The sequence below is a fragment of the Artemia sp. Qi Xiang Cuo genome, chromosome 13 (assembly GCF_049724085.1).
Source record: "Artemia sp. Qi Xiang Cuo chromosome 13, ASM4972408v1, whole genome shotgun sequence".
Lineage (NCBI taxonomy): Eukaryota > Metazoa > Arthropoda > Branchiopoda > Anostraca > Artemiidae > Artemia > Artemia sp. Qi Xiang Cuo.
The window spans coordinates 39713810-39728770 of NC_142806.1; the positions used below are offsets into that span (position 1 = coordinate 39713810).

General features: G+C 35.2%; 1 protein-coding gene across 5 annotated transcripts in view; it reads right to left on the reverse strand.

The window, feature by feature from the left end:
* The window catches only part of LOC148945269 (uncharacterized), a 120578-nt gene that overhangs the window by 43285 nt on the left and 62332 nt on the right, over positions 1-14961 (reverse strand). For all 5 annotated transcript variants that reach the window (XM_089099570.1, XM_089099571.1, XM_089099567.1 and 2 more), the window contains exons 3-4: positions 13539-13696; positions 3741-3813 (exon numbers count right to left, since the gene is read on the reverse strand). In XM_089099570.1, coding sequence (XP_088955696.1) covers positions 3741-3813; positions 13539-13696 — 231 coding nt within the window. The remainder of the gene's footprint in view (positions 1-3740; positions 3814-13538; positions 13697-14961) is intronic.

A 14961-nucleotide genomic window follows, 5' to 3' on the forward strand; every position in this document is an offset into this window, starting at 1 on the left:
ACTTTAGGCTCAGAGGCCCGGCCTGGGTACCGAAGCACCACATCTTCGCGTTGTCAGAAAAAAAGCCAAGTCTTCGACGAAGCCTAAAAGTTCGATGTTTCGACGAAGTTCAACGAAGTTTCGACGAAGTCTAAAAGAATGTCTTATGACTTTGTTTTAACTTTGCATAAAACCTAAACTTAACTTACATGTTATAAGAGTTCCAAGTGAAACATAAGTGGAAAGGAGTATGGTTGCTGCATTCAATGGTGTAGCGGAACAACGCATGTCTCCTATTTCATCTGAAGGTTGTGTGACTTTTTATTCGGCATTTCTTAGATCTCTTATTTATTAGTATTTTCCACTAGTTAAGGAGAGACAAAAAACAAGAACAAAGGCAAATTTTAATATATTTTGAAAAAGAAAAAAGAATCAGAAGAAATGGCAGAAAAAGGAAGAAAATAGAACAAAGTATTCTTACTTATATTTCTGAAATATTTACAAGAAAACATCTCGTTGTTGACATTAAAATTTTCAAAGAGAAACAAGAATGTTTTCTCGATCACCGACCTTGTTATTAAAACTTCTTAAATATTTAAATTAATAACCAATTCAATATTTAATGAATGATTTAACTGAGAAAAAGCAATCCAGCAAAACAGCGAAAAAGAAATTAGTATGAAAGCCTACGCCCAGTAGTATCTAATTACCGAATGTTAATCTAATAAAATGAACTAAATACGGAAATACACTGATAAAAATGACCAATACCAATTCGTACGAGGACAACAAAAATAAGGCCATTTGTGGTTTATGCCCACAATTTCTATATTACTGTTTTCAAAAATTACTTTCGACATAATCAAGTTATTATCTTGTAGGAAATTCAAAACAATTTCTGCAAACATCAAGGCTAAATTAAACTAAATACATATATTTACGAAAATAGATTTATTCGGTTATTAACCTGACTTTTGACTTTTAGCAGCAATATAATAAAACCTTCGAAATATGCCCTTATAGTTATATCATAAGAACCTATCAAACAGTTTGGGGTAACGAAGCGGCTCAGTAAGGAGCGACCCGGCTCAATGGTAACCGAAACTCTAGAAAACGGGTTTTTGATACCAATAGATACATAGAAAGAATCAGATTTCAATACTGATTTCAAATATATAACTTTCATCAAGTTTAGTGCTACCCATCAAAAGTTACGTGCCTGAGAAAATTTGGCTGATTTTCAGAAAAAGGGGGAAAGACCCCCTAAAAGATATAGAACCTTAATGAAAATGATTCCATCATATTCAGCGTATCAGAGAACCCTGCTGTAGAGGTTTCAAGCTCCTACCTACAAAAATGTGGAATTTCACATTTTTTGCCAGAAGAAAGATGTTTATTTATTTATTTTTTTTCCCCAGGGGTGATCGACGTTTCGACCCAGTGGTCCTAGAATATCGTGGGAGGGCTCATTGGAACGTAAATTAAAAGTTCTAGTGCCCTTTTTAAGTGACCAAAAATAATGGAGGGCAACTAGGCCCCCTCCCACGCTCATTGTTTTCTCAAAGTAACCCGATCAAAATTTTGAGATAGCCATTTTGTTCAGCATGGTCGAAAATATGACAACTATGTATTTTAGGATGACTTAATCCCCCGAAAGCCCCGGGGGGAGGGCAAAAAGTTATGAACTTTACCCAATGTTAACATATAGTATTAGTTATTGGGAAGTATACAGAAGTTTTCAGGAGGGTTTTGTTCTGGTAGTGGGGGGGTTGGGGGTTATGTTGGAGGATCTGCCCATGAAGGAAGTTTTCATGGGGGAAGGAAAATTGCCATGAAGGGGGCGCCGGCATTGCCAGAATTATTTATTGGTTATTGGGAAGTATACAGACATTTTCAGGAAGGATTTTTTCTGGAGGGGGGGGCTGGAGGAGGGGGTTAATCGGGAGAATCTTTCTGTGGAGGATGTTTCTTTGGGGTAAGGAACATTTCTATGAAGGGGACACCGGATTTTCAAGCCTTATTTAAAAAACGATCAGAAATTAAATTTAAAAAAAACAAGTTTTTTCAACTGAAAATAAGAAGCTACATTACAACTTAAAATGAACAGAAATTATAACGTATATGAGGGGGTTCTCCCCCAAGTCAATACCTCGCTCTTTACGCTACAGATTTTTTTAGTGCTTTCAAAAGAGCTATCTATTCTAATTAAACGGCCTTTGTGATTCAGGGGTTTGTGAATTAAGATTTTTTTTAATTTTAACGTAAAGAGCGTGGTATTGACTAAGGGGAGAAAAAAACAATACAAAAAACATGCGATACGGCTCAATAGCAATCGAAACTTTTAAAAACGGAATTTTGATGTCAATAAATGTATCAAAAGAATGGGTGTATAATGCTGATTCTAAATATATAAATTTTATTAAGTTTGGTATTACTCATTACAGGCTTACTCATTACGCCTGAGAAAATTTACCCGATTTTTTAAAGAGGGGGGAAACATCCCCTACAAGTGAAAGAATTTTAATGAAAATCACACCGTCAGATTCAGCGTATCAGAAAACCGTATTACATAGGTTTCAAGCTCGTAACTGCAAAAATCTGCAACTTTGTATTTTTTGCCAGAAGAAAAATATACGAATATAGAAGTTAGTTACGTAAGTTAATTTGTAAATTACGTCATAACCAAATTTAGAGACATCCATTTAGCAAAAGAAAAGTAAAATTTTTATGCAAATTTTGTTTACTTAATCAATGACGGTGAGCCGAAATAAAAGCTTCATTAACTAAAAAACGATCAGAAATTAAATAAAAAAAACAAGTCTTTTAAACTGAAAGTAAGGAGCGACATTAAAACTTAAAACGAACAGAAATTATTCCGTATATGAAAGGGGCTGTCCTTTCCTCAACGCCTCTCTCTTTACGCTAAAGTTTTACTCTGTCTAACAACTTTATTTTTTAAAACAATAAAAAACTTTAGCGTAAAGAGCGAAGCGTTGTGGAAAGGACAGCCCCTTTCAAATACGGAATAATTTCTGTTCGTTTTAAGTTTTAATGTCGCTCCTTACTTTCAGTTTAAAAAACTTGTTTTTTTTATTTAATTTCTTTTTAAATCCACTTGCAGAATGTCCCCACGCATATTTATGTAAATCCAAGAATTTCAATCACATTTTCAATATTAAAATATGTTTAATTTTTATACGTCAATAAGGCTTACTATTTTTAATATGCAGAAGATTATAAAAAAGACATTTAGAACAACGCAGGTTTATTTAAATAATTGCTGTCAGGTCTTCCATGTGAAGGGTTTCGCCAAGTCTCGTAATCATAAAAATGTTGTTTTGAAGATGGCTACTAATATCCAGAAAATTCTCTTCTTTCAGAAATCAGTATTTTACAACTCGGGGACCTCAAAATTGCATTTACCTTTGTCCCCTTTTTTCCCTTCTGAAGCTGTCATACCGAGGAACTCTGCCCCGAATCTACAATGCATTTCCTTTTTTATAGTCCCTTGTTTTGTTCGCAGAAGTTGCCTCTTCTTTTCTTATGTCCGGTTCTCTTCACATAGTTCGCCGGTTGTTACGAAAGTACCTATTTGACAGGTACTGGCGCTTTTCTACACCACAAGACACGGATAAATGTCTTTAAGTAAGGAATAACATTAAAAGTTGAAGCGGAAAAAGCAATTCCCGTAGTAGCAAATGAAATAAAAGAAAACATGCACATTTCGATTTAGATATTAAATAAAATTTAGTTAGAATTACCTGTCCAATGTGTCTTTTTATCTCTTCTGTCTTAGGGTCCCGCATGGGATTGTCAAAGCCATTCAAACCAATCCTAAAAATATAATATTAATGCAGTAATTACTGAGGAGCCTCATATACCAAGCTTGGTCAAAAGTACATTCTCACAAAAAAAAAACAAAAGAAAAAAAAAGGATACACTTAAGACTTATGTTACCTCAGAAACATACGATTTTGCGACAAGTCAATAGTTGTAGCTTCAATCAAACGGATAATTTCCCGAGAATCGGAGAAATTATTATTTTCATGTGCTTTACAACGCGTTTTTTTAATCTAACAAAAAAGAAAATTTGAAAAATGTATTTAGGCTTTTAATTGATAGCAAATTTTTCGTTCTCGTCGAAAGGAACATGTCCCCTGAGGTCACTCAGTGCGTCCGCAGGCGGCAGATAGGGGAACCTCCTGTAGATATACAGGGTATTTTCTGGCTAGGAGACGGCACATACCAAGGGGAGGAGGCTCCTGAATATAGTCAAAAAATCATACTTCCTCTTAGAATAAACATGAAATACAAATGAGCAAAATGAGAGCCTGTACTACCGCGTTCTGGGTAACCGAATAGTGTCAGTCTATTGTAGCTACCGCCTCCGGCGCTACTGATAATTTCTCGAATGGAGTTCCTTTAACAAAGTTGACAACTCCGACCCCGAAGCTAAAGAATCGCCAATCAACACCACGATCACCAAAGCCTATGCACCAGAGTGCAGTAAGCTAGATCACCAGCCTGAAAACTTATATATGCAGCTGCAGAACCTAGTTGACACAGTTCCGAAAAAATACCTAAAGTGCGTATCAGAACGGTTGATTATGATAAGAAGAAAGAATCGCCGATCAACACCACGGTCCTCTAAGCCTATACTCCAGACTGCAGCAAGCCAGATAACCAGCCTCAAAACTTCTACCTTCAACTGCAGACTCTAGTTGACACAGTTCTGAACAAATACCTTGTTTCTGTTATTATGGATTTCAATGTTACTGTTGGAGCCGCTCTTGCTGGAAACGAGACTTCGTGGTTAAATTTGGCATTGGAATACCTTAAAAAGGAGAGAACATCTCATTAAGTTATTCAAAAATAAAGACCTGTTCATAACTGGAAAATCCCCCCACAAAAAATACCACTTCCCCAAAAATGTCTATATACTTCCCAATATCAATTACTATATTTAAACAATGGGCAAATTTTACAACTTACAGCCCTTTTCCCGGGGTCTGTGGAGGGTTATGTCATCCCCAAGAACATAGTTATTGGACCTTTCAACTGTGCTGAACAACAAGGCTAAATCAAAATTTTGATCGGCCGACTTTGGGGAACAAAGGGGCGTAGTAGGGGTCTAGTTGCCATCCAGTCCTTTTGGTCGTATAAAAAGGGAACTAGAAATTTTAATTTCCTTTTGAATGAGCCTTGTCCCGATTTTTATAGGACCATTGGTTGAGTATGATCATCCCTGGGAAGTAAAAAAAGAAATAAACGCGCATCCCATGATCTTTATTCTGGCAAAAAAGTAATAATAATAAATTCCTTATCTTTCCAGAAGGGACCTTGGAACCTCTACAGTAGGGTTCTCTGATAAGCTGAATCCCATAGTCGATTTTCAATAAGATGCAATGAGTTTTGGGGGATGCTCCCCCCTTTTTTCGAAAATAAGGCAAACTTTCTGGGACTCTTAACATTTTATGGGTAGTATTAAACTTAATGCTTCTAATATATTTGGAATCAGCGTAAAAAGCAAATTCTTTCGATGCATCTATAATTATAAAATTCCATTTTTTAGAATTTCGGTTACTATTGGGCCGAGTCTCGTCCTTACTTAGTTCGTTACCATGAAATGTTTGATTAAATTATCAGCATTGAATTTTGCTAGTGTGCTCCTATTTAGATTAGCCTACATACCGTATAATAAAAAAGGATTTATGAAAAGATTATATGAAATATTATAAGATTATATGAAAAGAATATTTCCATATTTTCTGGGCCGGAAGATAACAGTCTTTAAAAGAAAATACTAACAGTTTCCATGAGCTTAGTTTGTGAACTTCACTTGCGTGTATTCGATTGAATACGAACACTGAAAACCGTTGCTTGATTTGCATTTCCTTTGCTACAAAATTCCTTGACAAATTTATTAGTGAAATTTGTTTATAATACTCAAGAATAAATAGTGTAAAGCTGAAATTAGCTCAAAAATCTAGATTGGGTTTTCCCACCATTTGAAACTAGCTTTTACCGCTGGCCTTTTTTTTTTGTTTTGACAGGAGATATGATACACCCAAGACCGTATTCAGAGGAAGGGAAGGGGGAGAGACCCCCCACCCTCCCGAAATGTTTGTCGACTCGTACAAAACATAACAAAAATGAATATAAACAAATTTTGGCACTTACATATTATACAATAACCACAGCTCGAGAATCGCAAAGATCAGATAGGCGTTACCTGGTAATTCCTTTCAGTCGCTAGACAAAAAAAAGGGATTCTCACTTCGGAAACAATATTTAAACTTTAGTTTTTTGGGGTTTAGGGGGGGAGGTACCTAGGTTAGGCTACGTATTTAATATATGCTATGACGTAGATAATTTCGGAGACCACACTGCCTTTCCATGACGATAAAATAAAAGTTCAAAATATACTGTTTTACTCATTTTTACTACTGATGACGGTCACTGTATATGTGACCGAAATATCTGGTATTTTTTGTGAAATTTATTATACACTGTCTATTAAAAAAGATGTTATCTCTATTTTGAACTTTTATTTTATATATGCTATGCCTTACCCCCACCCCTCTAATATGCAAATATATAGCCCTCTCTAATATGCAAATATATAGCCCAAATTTGTTTCTAAACGATTATATTTTCATGATATTTTGTTTTATTTCATTAGCATTCACCAAACTTCACTTCTCGAGTGGTTATTGCATAATACTCAAGTACCCAATTTTTATGCGTTTTGAAATTTTTTTACCCCCCCCCCCCCCCGTTAATTCCAATAGCGGTTTTATGCCTCATAATCTGGGAAGGGGGGTAAGGTGTACCATAGGAGTATAAAAATATAAAATACAAGGAAATTATGTCAGATGTAAGACAAACTGATGGGTAACTGCCCCCCCCCCCCACCTGCCCAGGCGTAGAACCGCCACTGTTTAATTCTGATCCTTACAAAACTGCCATTAAGATTCTAGGATCCATCCACAATTTCTGACTTGTTTTTCTAAGAAAATAAATTTATAAGAATATTGAAATAAACGTGTTTTTATTTGTGTGACAGCAAAAAAAAAATTTCAGAATGATTTGAACACCCGACATATCAATGCCTTGTTTAGGCACAAGTATGCCCATAGCCTCGATAATTTTTGTGAGTAATTAAGCTATAACATTTAAAAGCTACAAGTTTGGAGTAACATTTTTGATTAGCAGTAGCTTTGGTACTCCTTGTCAGAACACACTCGAGAATTTTTCTGAATATTGCTCAGAACACACTCGAGACGTTTGCTGAACTTGAGCTCTTCTTCCAAAACCTTTCATTCGACTGAGTAAAGTTCTTAAGCATGGGTCTAATTGGTTTGAATTTCAATTAAATTCTGATATGCTTTATTAACTTTCTAACTAAGTCTAACAAAGTAGCAAAATTAAGTCAATCAAAAACACTTAAAAATTTATAACTTAATCATCCAATATCCTAATCCAAAATTGAGCATGCTGGTTTATAGTATGTTTAATTATTTGACACTATTTTCCTTTCAAAACTATTATGCTTAACAAGTTATAATATCTTGTTTATAATTAAAATAAAAAGAATCCAACTTTTATGGTGATTTTAAATATGTAAGTTACTAGCATAAAAAAAGACATATAAAATATAAAGAGCCCCACCCTAAAAATGGCGCGATCTGGTCGAAAGGTATAACAACAAATCCATCATATTTAAGAACAAAAAATTCCAACCCCTAAGTCATTCCAAGGCCAGAACATATGGACTTGATTACTAAATATCAGTAGGCTATATGTATATTAAACTGACAATGCACATTCATTTGTTTGCCATGCACATTCATTTCCAGCAAAGTGCAAATTATGTTATGGCCTTGGGATGGCATAGGAGTTTTGAGCCCTAATCATGTTAATTTCTGTTTGTTTTGATTCGGTTATTTATTGTTATCTTATTGGTTATTTATTGGTTATCTTGACTCGGTTATTTATTATAATTTCTGTTCGTTTTGGGTTTCATTTATTTATCGATGCTGATTTGTGGTAGTTTCACGCTTGGTAGATTGTCTAATTTTATTCCTGCTCATTTTTGGTTTAATGGGGTTCTTTACTTTTCTTTGAAAAACTTATTTTGTGGAGTTTTTTTAATTAATTTCTGTTCGTTTTATATTGACATAGTCTTTTCAGGGAAAAAGAAAATAATTCTTTAAATCTTTTGTTTTTTTAAGACTTTATAGTTTTGCCTGCTATTTGTATTCTGGAGAAAAATTTCCAGCAATTTTTAACAACATACACCCTTTTAAAATTTGGAGACAAATAGTAGTGTTTAATTTAGTTTCATACCTCCTCTAGTTGACCTGAAATAGAAAACTTGATACCATTCGCAAAAAAAATCTGTTTACTTTCTTTGATAGCTTGGATACACTTACACTATTTTGATTTGGTTAATTTTAAGAGCAGAAATAGCCCCGATAGTTTGAACATAAAATACCCTCAGTCGTTCTTGGGATACTGCTGAGATGCCTTATACTGTATTAATTGCATTAACACAGTGCATTTTGATTTAATCTTAAGGCAACATTTAGTTTTTAAACATAATAGGCAAATGGGAGGATGGGTGTGGAAGGGGACTAGTTGCCCTTCAATCACTTTCGACTATTATCACTTTCTATTTTCAATCGAATCAGCCCTTTTCGAAGTTCCTAAGACAACTCCTTCGATACGAAGTGCCCTGTTCTAAACAAAAAGAAAAAAAAAGAAGAAAAAAATAATAATACATTGTACCCACATCGATGTTTACTATAAAAACGTCAAGCCTTCCAATAACTTTCGACTATTAAAAAGGGCACTAGGCCTTTCAATTTCCAATCGAATGAGCCCTTTTTGAGTTTCTACGTCAAAATTTTCTATAAACACCTTATACGCCCCCAGAGTATAAATTACAATCCTTGCCTTGAGGGCTGTGAGGGGGTTGTCATCCTCAAAGACCTAATTTCCAGAACTTTCAACTATGTTAAACAAAATGGCTATCTCAAAATTTTGATTGGAGGTGTTTGGAAAAATGGTGTGCGTGAGAGGGGCCTTAGTTGCTCTCCAATCACTTTCAACTATTAAAAAAGGCACTAGCCCTTTTAATTTCTAATCGAATGAGCCCTTCTGAAGCTTCTACGACCACGATTTCAATAAAAATCTTATATGCCCCCAGTGCATAACTTACAACCCTTACCCAGAGGGCTGGGCGGGGCGGGGGGTTGTCATCCTCAGAGACCTAATTTCCAGAACTTTCAACTACGTTGAAGAAAATTGCTATCTCAAAATTTTGATTGCATGTGTTTTGGGAAATACTGGGTGTGAGAGGAGGGTTAGTTGCCCTCCAATCACTTTCAACTATTAAAAAAGGCACTAGCCCTTTTAATTTCCAATCGAATGAGCCCTTTTGAAGTTTCTAAGACAAAGATTTCAATAAGAAACCTTATATGCACCCAGGGCATAACTAACACCCCTTACCCAGCGGGCTGGGAGGGGGAGGGCTGTCATCCTCAAAGACCTAATTTCCAGAACCTTCAACTACGTTGAAGAAATTTGCTATCTCAAAACTTTGATTGGATATGCTTGGGGAAATTTTGGGCGTGAGACGAGGGTTAGTTGCTCTCCATTTACTTCCGACTATTAAAAAGGGCACTAGCCCTTTTAATTTCCAATAGAATGAGCCCTTTTATGAAGTTTCTACGACAACGTTTTCTATAGACACCTTATAGGCCCAAGGGCATAACTTACAACCCTTAACCTGAGGGCTCTGAGGGGTTTTCATCCTCAAAGACATAATTTCCGGACCTTTCAAATACGTTGAACCAAATTTCTTATTAAAAGTTTCGACTGAATAAGTCTGGTAAAACGGTGGGCGTCGAAGAAGGGTAACTTGGCATCCACTTACTTCTGACCATTAAAAATGGCACAACCCATTTCAATTTCCAATGAAATGGTTCCTTTTTCAAGTTTTTATGACAAAGCTTTCTATAATAAAAAAAAACCTCATATGCCCCCAAGGAATAACTGACAACCCCTGCCTTGAGGGCTTTGGGGGGAGTGTCTTCCTCAAAAACATAATTTCCAGACTTTTTAACTATTTCGAACAAAATGGCTATCTCAAAATTTTGATTGGATTTGCTTGGGGAAATGGTGGCTTTGAGAGGGGTGTTGAGTTATCCTCCCATCACTTTCAACTATTAAAAAGGTCGCAAGCCCTTCTAATTTCCAATCGAATGAGCCCTTTTTGAAGTTTCTACAGCATCATTATCTATAAACAGCTTATTTGCTCCAAGAGAATAAACTATAGCCACTGCCCCAAGGGATTTTATGGTGGTTATAATCATCGAAGTTCTAGTTTCTAAAAATTTTAACTACATTGAATCCAATAGTTATCTCGCAAATTTGATTCTATGAGTTTGGGTAAAAAGTGGGCGTGAGAGGGGGTTTATTTGCCCTTAAATCACTTTCGACTGTTAAAAAAAGGCACTAGCCCTTTGAATTTCCAATCGAATGAGCCCTTTTTCAACCCTTTCCCTGAGGGCTGTGGGGGGAGTGTCATCCTCAAAGATATAATTTCCGGACCTTTCAACTACTTTGAATAAAATGGCTATCTCGAAACTTGTATTGGACGTGTTTGGATTAATGGTGGGCGTGGAAAGGGTGTTAGTTGCCTTTCAATCACTTTCGACTATCAAAAAGGGCAATAGCCATTTCGATTTCCAACCAAGTGAGCCCTTTTTGAAGTTTCTACAACAATATTTCCTATATAAAAAAAAACTTATCGAATGATGTGTTTGGGGAAATGGTGTGCGTGAGAGGGGAGTTACTTGCCCTTAAATCAGTTTCGACTATTAAAAAGGGCACTAGCCCTATGAATTCCCAATTAAACGAGCCTTTTTTGAAGTTTTTATGACAACAGTTTTTGGAAAAACCTTATATGCCCCCAGGGTAGAGCTTACAACTCTTTCCCTGAGGGCTGTGGGGGAGTGACCTCCTCAAAAACATAGCTTCTATCTACAAATCAACTACGCTGAACAAAATGGCTATCTAAAAATTTTTATTGGATGTGTTTGGGGAAATGGTTGTTCTGGAAGGGGTGTTAGTTGCCTTCCAATCACTTTCGACTATTAAAAAGGGCACAAGCCACTCCAATTTCCAATCGAATGAGCCCTTTTCGAAGTTTTTACGACAACTCCTTCGATACGAAGTGCCCTGGTCTAAGACCAAGAACCAAAAATAAATAATATTTTGTGCCAACATCGTTCTTTACTTAGGCGGCGCTATTGCGCTGTCTATGATAATTTTTAATAGTTTTATAAATCTCTGTAGAGAATAGTAGAGCCATATTAAAACCTAAAACAGGTAGAAATAAGCAGTGGCGTCGTTTAGGGATGGCAAGGGGGGCATTTGCCCCCCCAAAAAATTGGAAAAAAGCTTTTATATAGCCCATGCCCCTTGACTCTCTGGATGTGGAAATTTTTTGCCCCCTCAATAAAAATGATGGAGCTACGCCCCTGGAAATAAAGTAATATGAAGAAGTCAAAACTTCAACAAGCTAAAGATTACTATAAATGAATAAATGAAACCTAAAATAAACATGGTTCAGAACAACTTTCCAAAATTAACTGTTAGCACTTTGGGTACTGTTCTGTTACAGCGCCTATATTAAGTTCGTTATCCATTGACGCACTGTAGAACCGGTTTATTCGTTAGTTTCTTTCAGCCTAGTGTGAGACAAGGCAAAGACAAGTGACATGATAGATGGGAAATATACAATTTGGGCTATATATTTGCACATTAAGTTGGTGGTGTTAAAGTATTAGAACAGTTTGAAGTTAGAAAACAATCCTTACGGCATAATATGCAGAATAATTGTTCCTAACACATTTTGCATGCATATCCGCTATAGTTTACTCCCCCCCCCAATGTGCAAATATATAGCCCAAATTTGTTTCTAAAGTAATATAAAGTTTCTAAAATATTATATTTTAATCATATTTCGTGATATTACATTAGGATTAGTCAGAGAAACAGGTTCTACATAGATGAAGAACTTAACATAGGCGCTATAACAGAACAGTACCGCACTTTGCAGTTATATGCATCTGTTTCAGTGCTTCTATATAAAAAAAGGGTTTGACCAGTATTTATGATTCTTAAAGCACATATCCAGTGATGTTGTTTAGCTTTTAAAAAAACATTCCTGCCTTTAAGCCAGGAAAATATACAAGAATTCTTCCAGTGGGGGGAAAGGGAGGACACATTAAAATAAAACTACTAACTAGTATGAAAATACAAGATAATATAGAAAATACTACAAAACACATTTATTTCATTTGGGGCAAAATTATTTTCAATAGACAAGTTTTATACTGTTATAACTGCATGTAACTGCAAGTACTTATAGTTAATTTTTTAAAGTTGTTCTGAACCATGGCTTAAGAAACCGAGTTTGAAATAAAAGAAATAAAATCATAAAATTACTTTGTTAAAGAAAAACACAGAAACAGAAAAAAACTGGTAATGTGTATGAAAATATAAGAAATTATAAAGGTGCTACTTAGTACTGTAAAAGTGCATTTAAGGTTCTTTAGAGTACTATATAAAGGTAATTTATAGTAGTATAAAGGTAAACATGTACTAAAAAACCGATCAGTTTCTGTTAATGCTTGAATTATGCAGGTTTATCTTAGTTTTAACAAGATTTTGGAAGAAACTAAATTTCAGCTGGGAGGGACTGGGGTCTGGGGGAGTGGAGAAAAACGAGGTGTGGGAGGGGCGGTTGTCCCCCATCCCTGTCCCATAGCTAATTACGTCCCTGCTAGTAACATGTAATTATCTTCTTACAAAAAGTAGGCTATTTATAGAGAATAATTGCACCTAATCTTTGACCTATACCTGATTATTTAAAAAGAATATGAAGATAAGTGTTTGACCTGTCCTTGTGATGTATTAAAAATCTTCCAGCTTATTTAGTCAAGCAATTAGTGAATAAAAACGAGCATTAAAAAAGTCAGAGCGAAATCTAATTAATTGAGCCAGCTGGTAATGATACATAAATTTAACTCCTCATAAGAAAAATACATATTTTATATTGCAACAGAAAAATTGAATTTATGTCTTTACCACGGGAAGAGAGGTGGGATTCTCTACCGCTAAAATTTAATATTAAAAGATGAAAAAATTATGCTGCAGAAAATATTTTAATTTACAGAAAATTCCAGTCTATTTGCGTCCTTTGTGGCCCCATGGTAACATTGTGGCTATAATGCACCACTAAGCTTTTTCAAGGGATCACCGAAGATCGTTTATCAGAGAAAGATGAATGTTCATATGTCCAGAGATGAATTGTACAAATCAAGCAATTCAACCTGTTTCTTCAAGATGTACTGCTTAATTGGTACAATTTTCATTCGCTTAAATATCTGAATTTTACTAAAGAATTAATTCCGTTCTCTTTAAGCTTTTTGACGACTATAAAAAAAATCGTAAAAATATTAAAGCAATATTTGTGGATTCCTTACCTGTAGCCATCAAATCCATCGTCGGAACCATTGACTGTAAGGACAGGAGCACGAGCGTATGCTTTGGCTACTCGTCTATTTCTTTCCATAACAATGACCTTGGCCCAAATTTCATCGTCAATTTGTGACCATTTTTCGTTCACTTCTGACATGTGATCCTATAATATTAAATGATAAGTCACAAGTAGGGTTTAACTCTAAGGTCTAGATGATATTTAAAATTTGTAGTGAAAATTTTAAATACACTCCTGAAGTTCTTTCTAAATTCATAATCTACTCTCGAGTTATTATTATTCAAGGCATTACCGAGAAGAAGGCAATCACGTTAAACAAACGATAAAATGCAAGCTAATAATGAAAAAAATAAATAAAACAACTGTTTCTAACCGTTATGTTACTTCTTAGGCAGAAATTTCTCTAAATTCAAACATTCTCTTCGGCATCTTTTTTTTATATTTTTATATTAAATTTTGAGATTATTTCATCATGTTCTGCTATTCTTCAAGTTATCTTGCTTTAAAATAAACCAAAAGGGAAAAAATTATTTTCAATGCATATATCGAAGATATAAATTAGTATAGATTCAATGAATTATGTTTGCATAATTTCTTCACAAACAATTAAAGGCAAGCGAAGGATTAATAAGAGACAATTTAGGTCGAAAAGTAATTTAAAAAAAGAAATAAACTAGTGATAATTATTATATATTCTAGTTATATATTTTAGTAAATCTTCAAAAGTTGTGATATTCAAATTTGGTGACAAAAATGATAACAAACAACAGTATAGATAAGTACTAAAACACAAGATTTTGCTTTGAATTTTGTACACACCCCCTCCCCCGATAAGATTCAATATTTTAGTCACTTTTTCTATTTATTTTTTTTATGTAGTTTTCCTTTTTTTTACATTTTATCAAGAATCAGGTTTAAATCTCTAATGCCCACCTGAAGGGAACAAGAACTTGTCGAAGACTCTCGAAGCGAGACTGACTGTTCAGCTCGATCTTCTTCCCTATTACCATCTATGCCCGTGGATCCCGGACGCTTACAAAAGATAACCATTGCCGCCCCCTGTCTTGGAAATAAAATCACTGCGATGTATTTCTGGCATCACCAACTAGAATAGAATCTCTAGCACCAAGCTTCCCAAACCTCAAGGTCAAACGCGCCATCCTCGACATAATCAAAGTGCAATAACTTAAATGGGTAGCACGCGTCCGCCGAAGATCGTTTTGATCGACACAACAGTCTGCTGAAGAAGAGATCCCAAGCCACCATCGAGAATAGATGGTACTTATGTTAAAGTTTCCTATTTTAGCCCTTCCCCGAAACAAAATCTCCGAACGAGCAGTGGCGGATCCAGGGGGGGCGCCCCCCTAGCGTAGTCTAAAGTAGTGTTATTTCCTTAATCAACTCAAGTT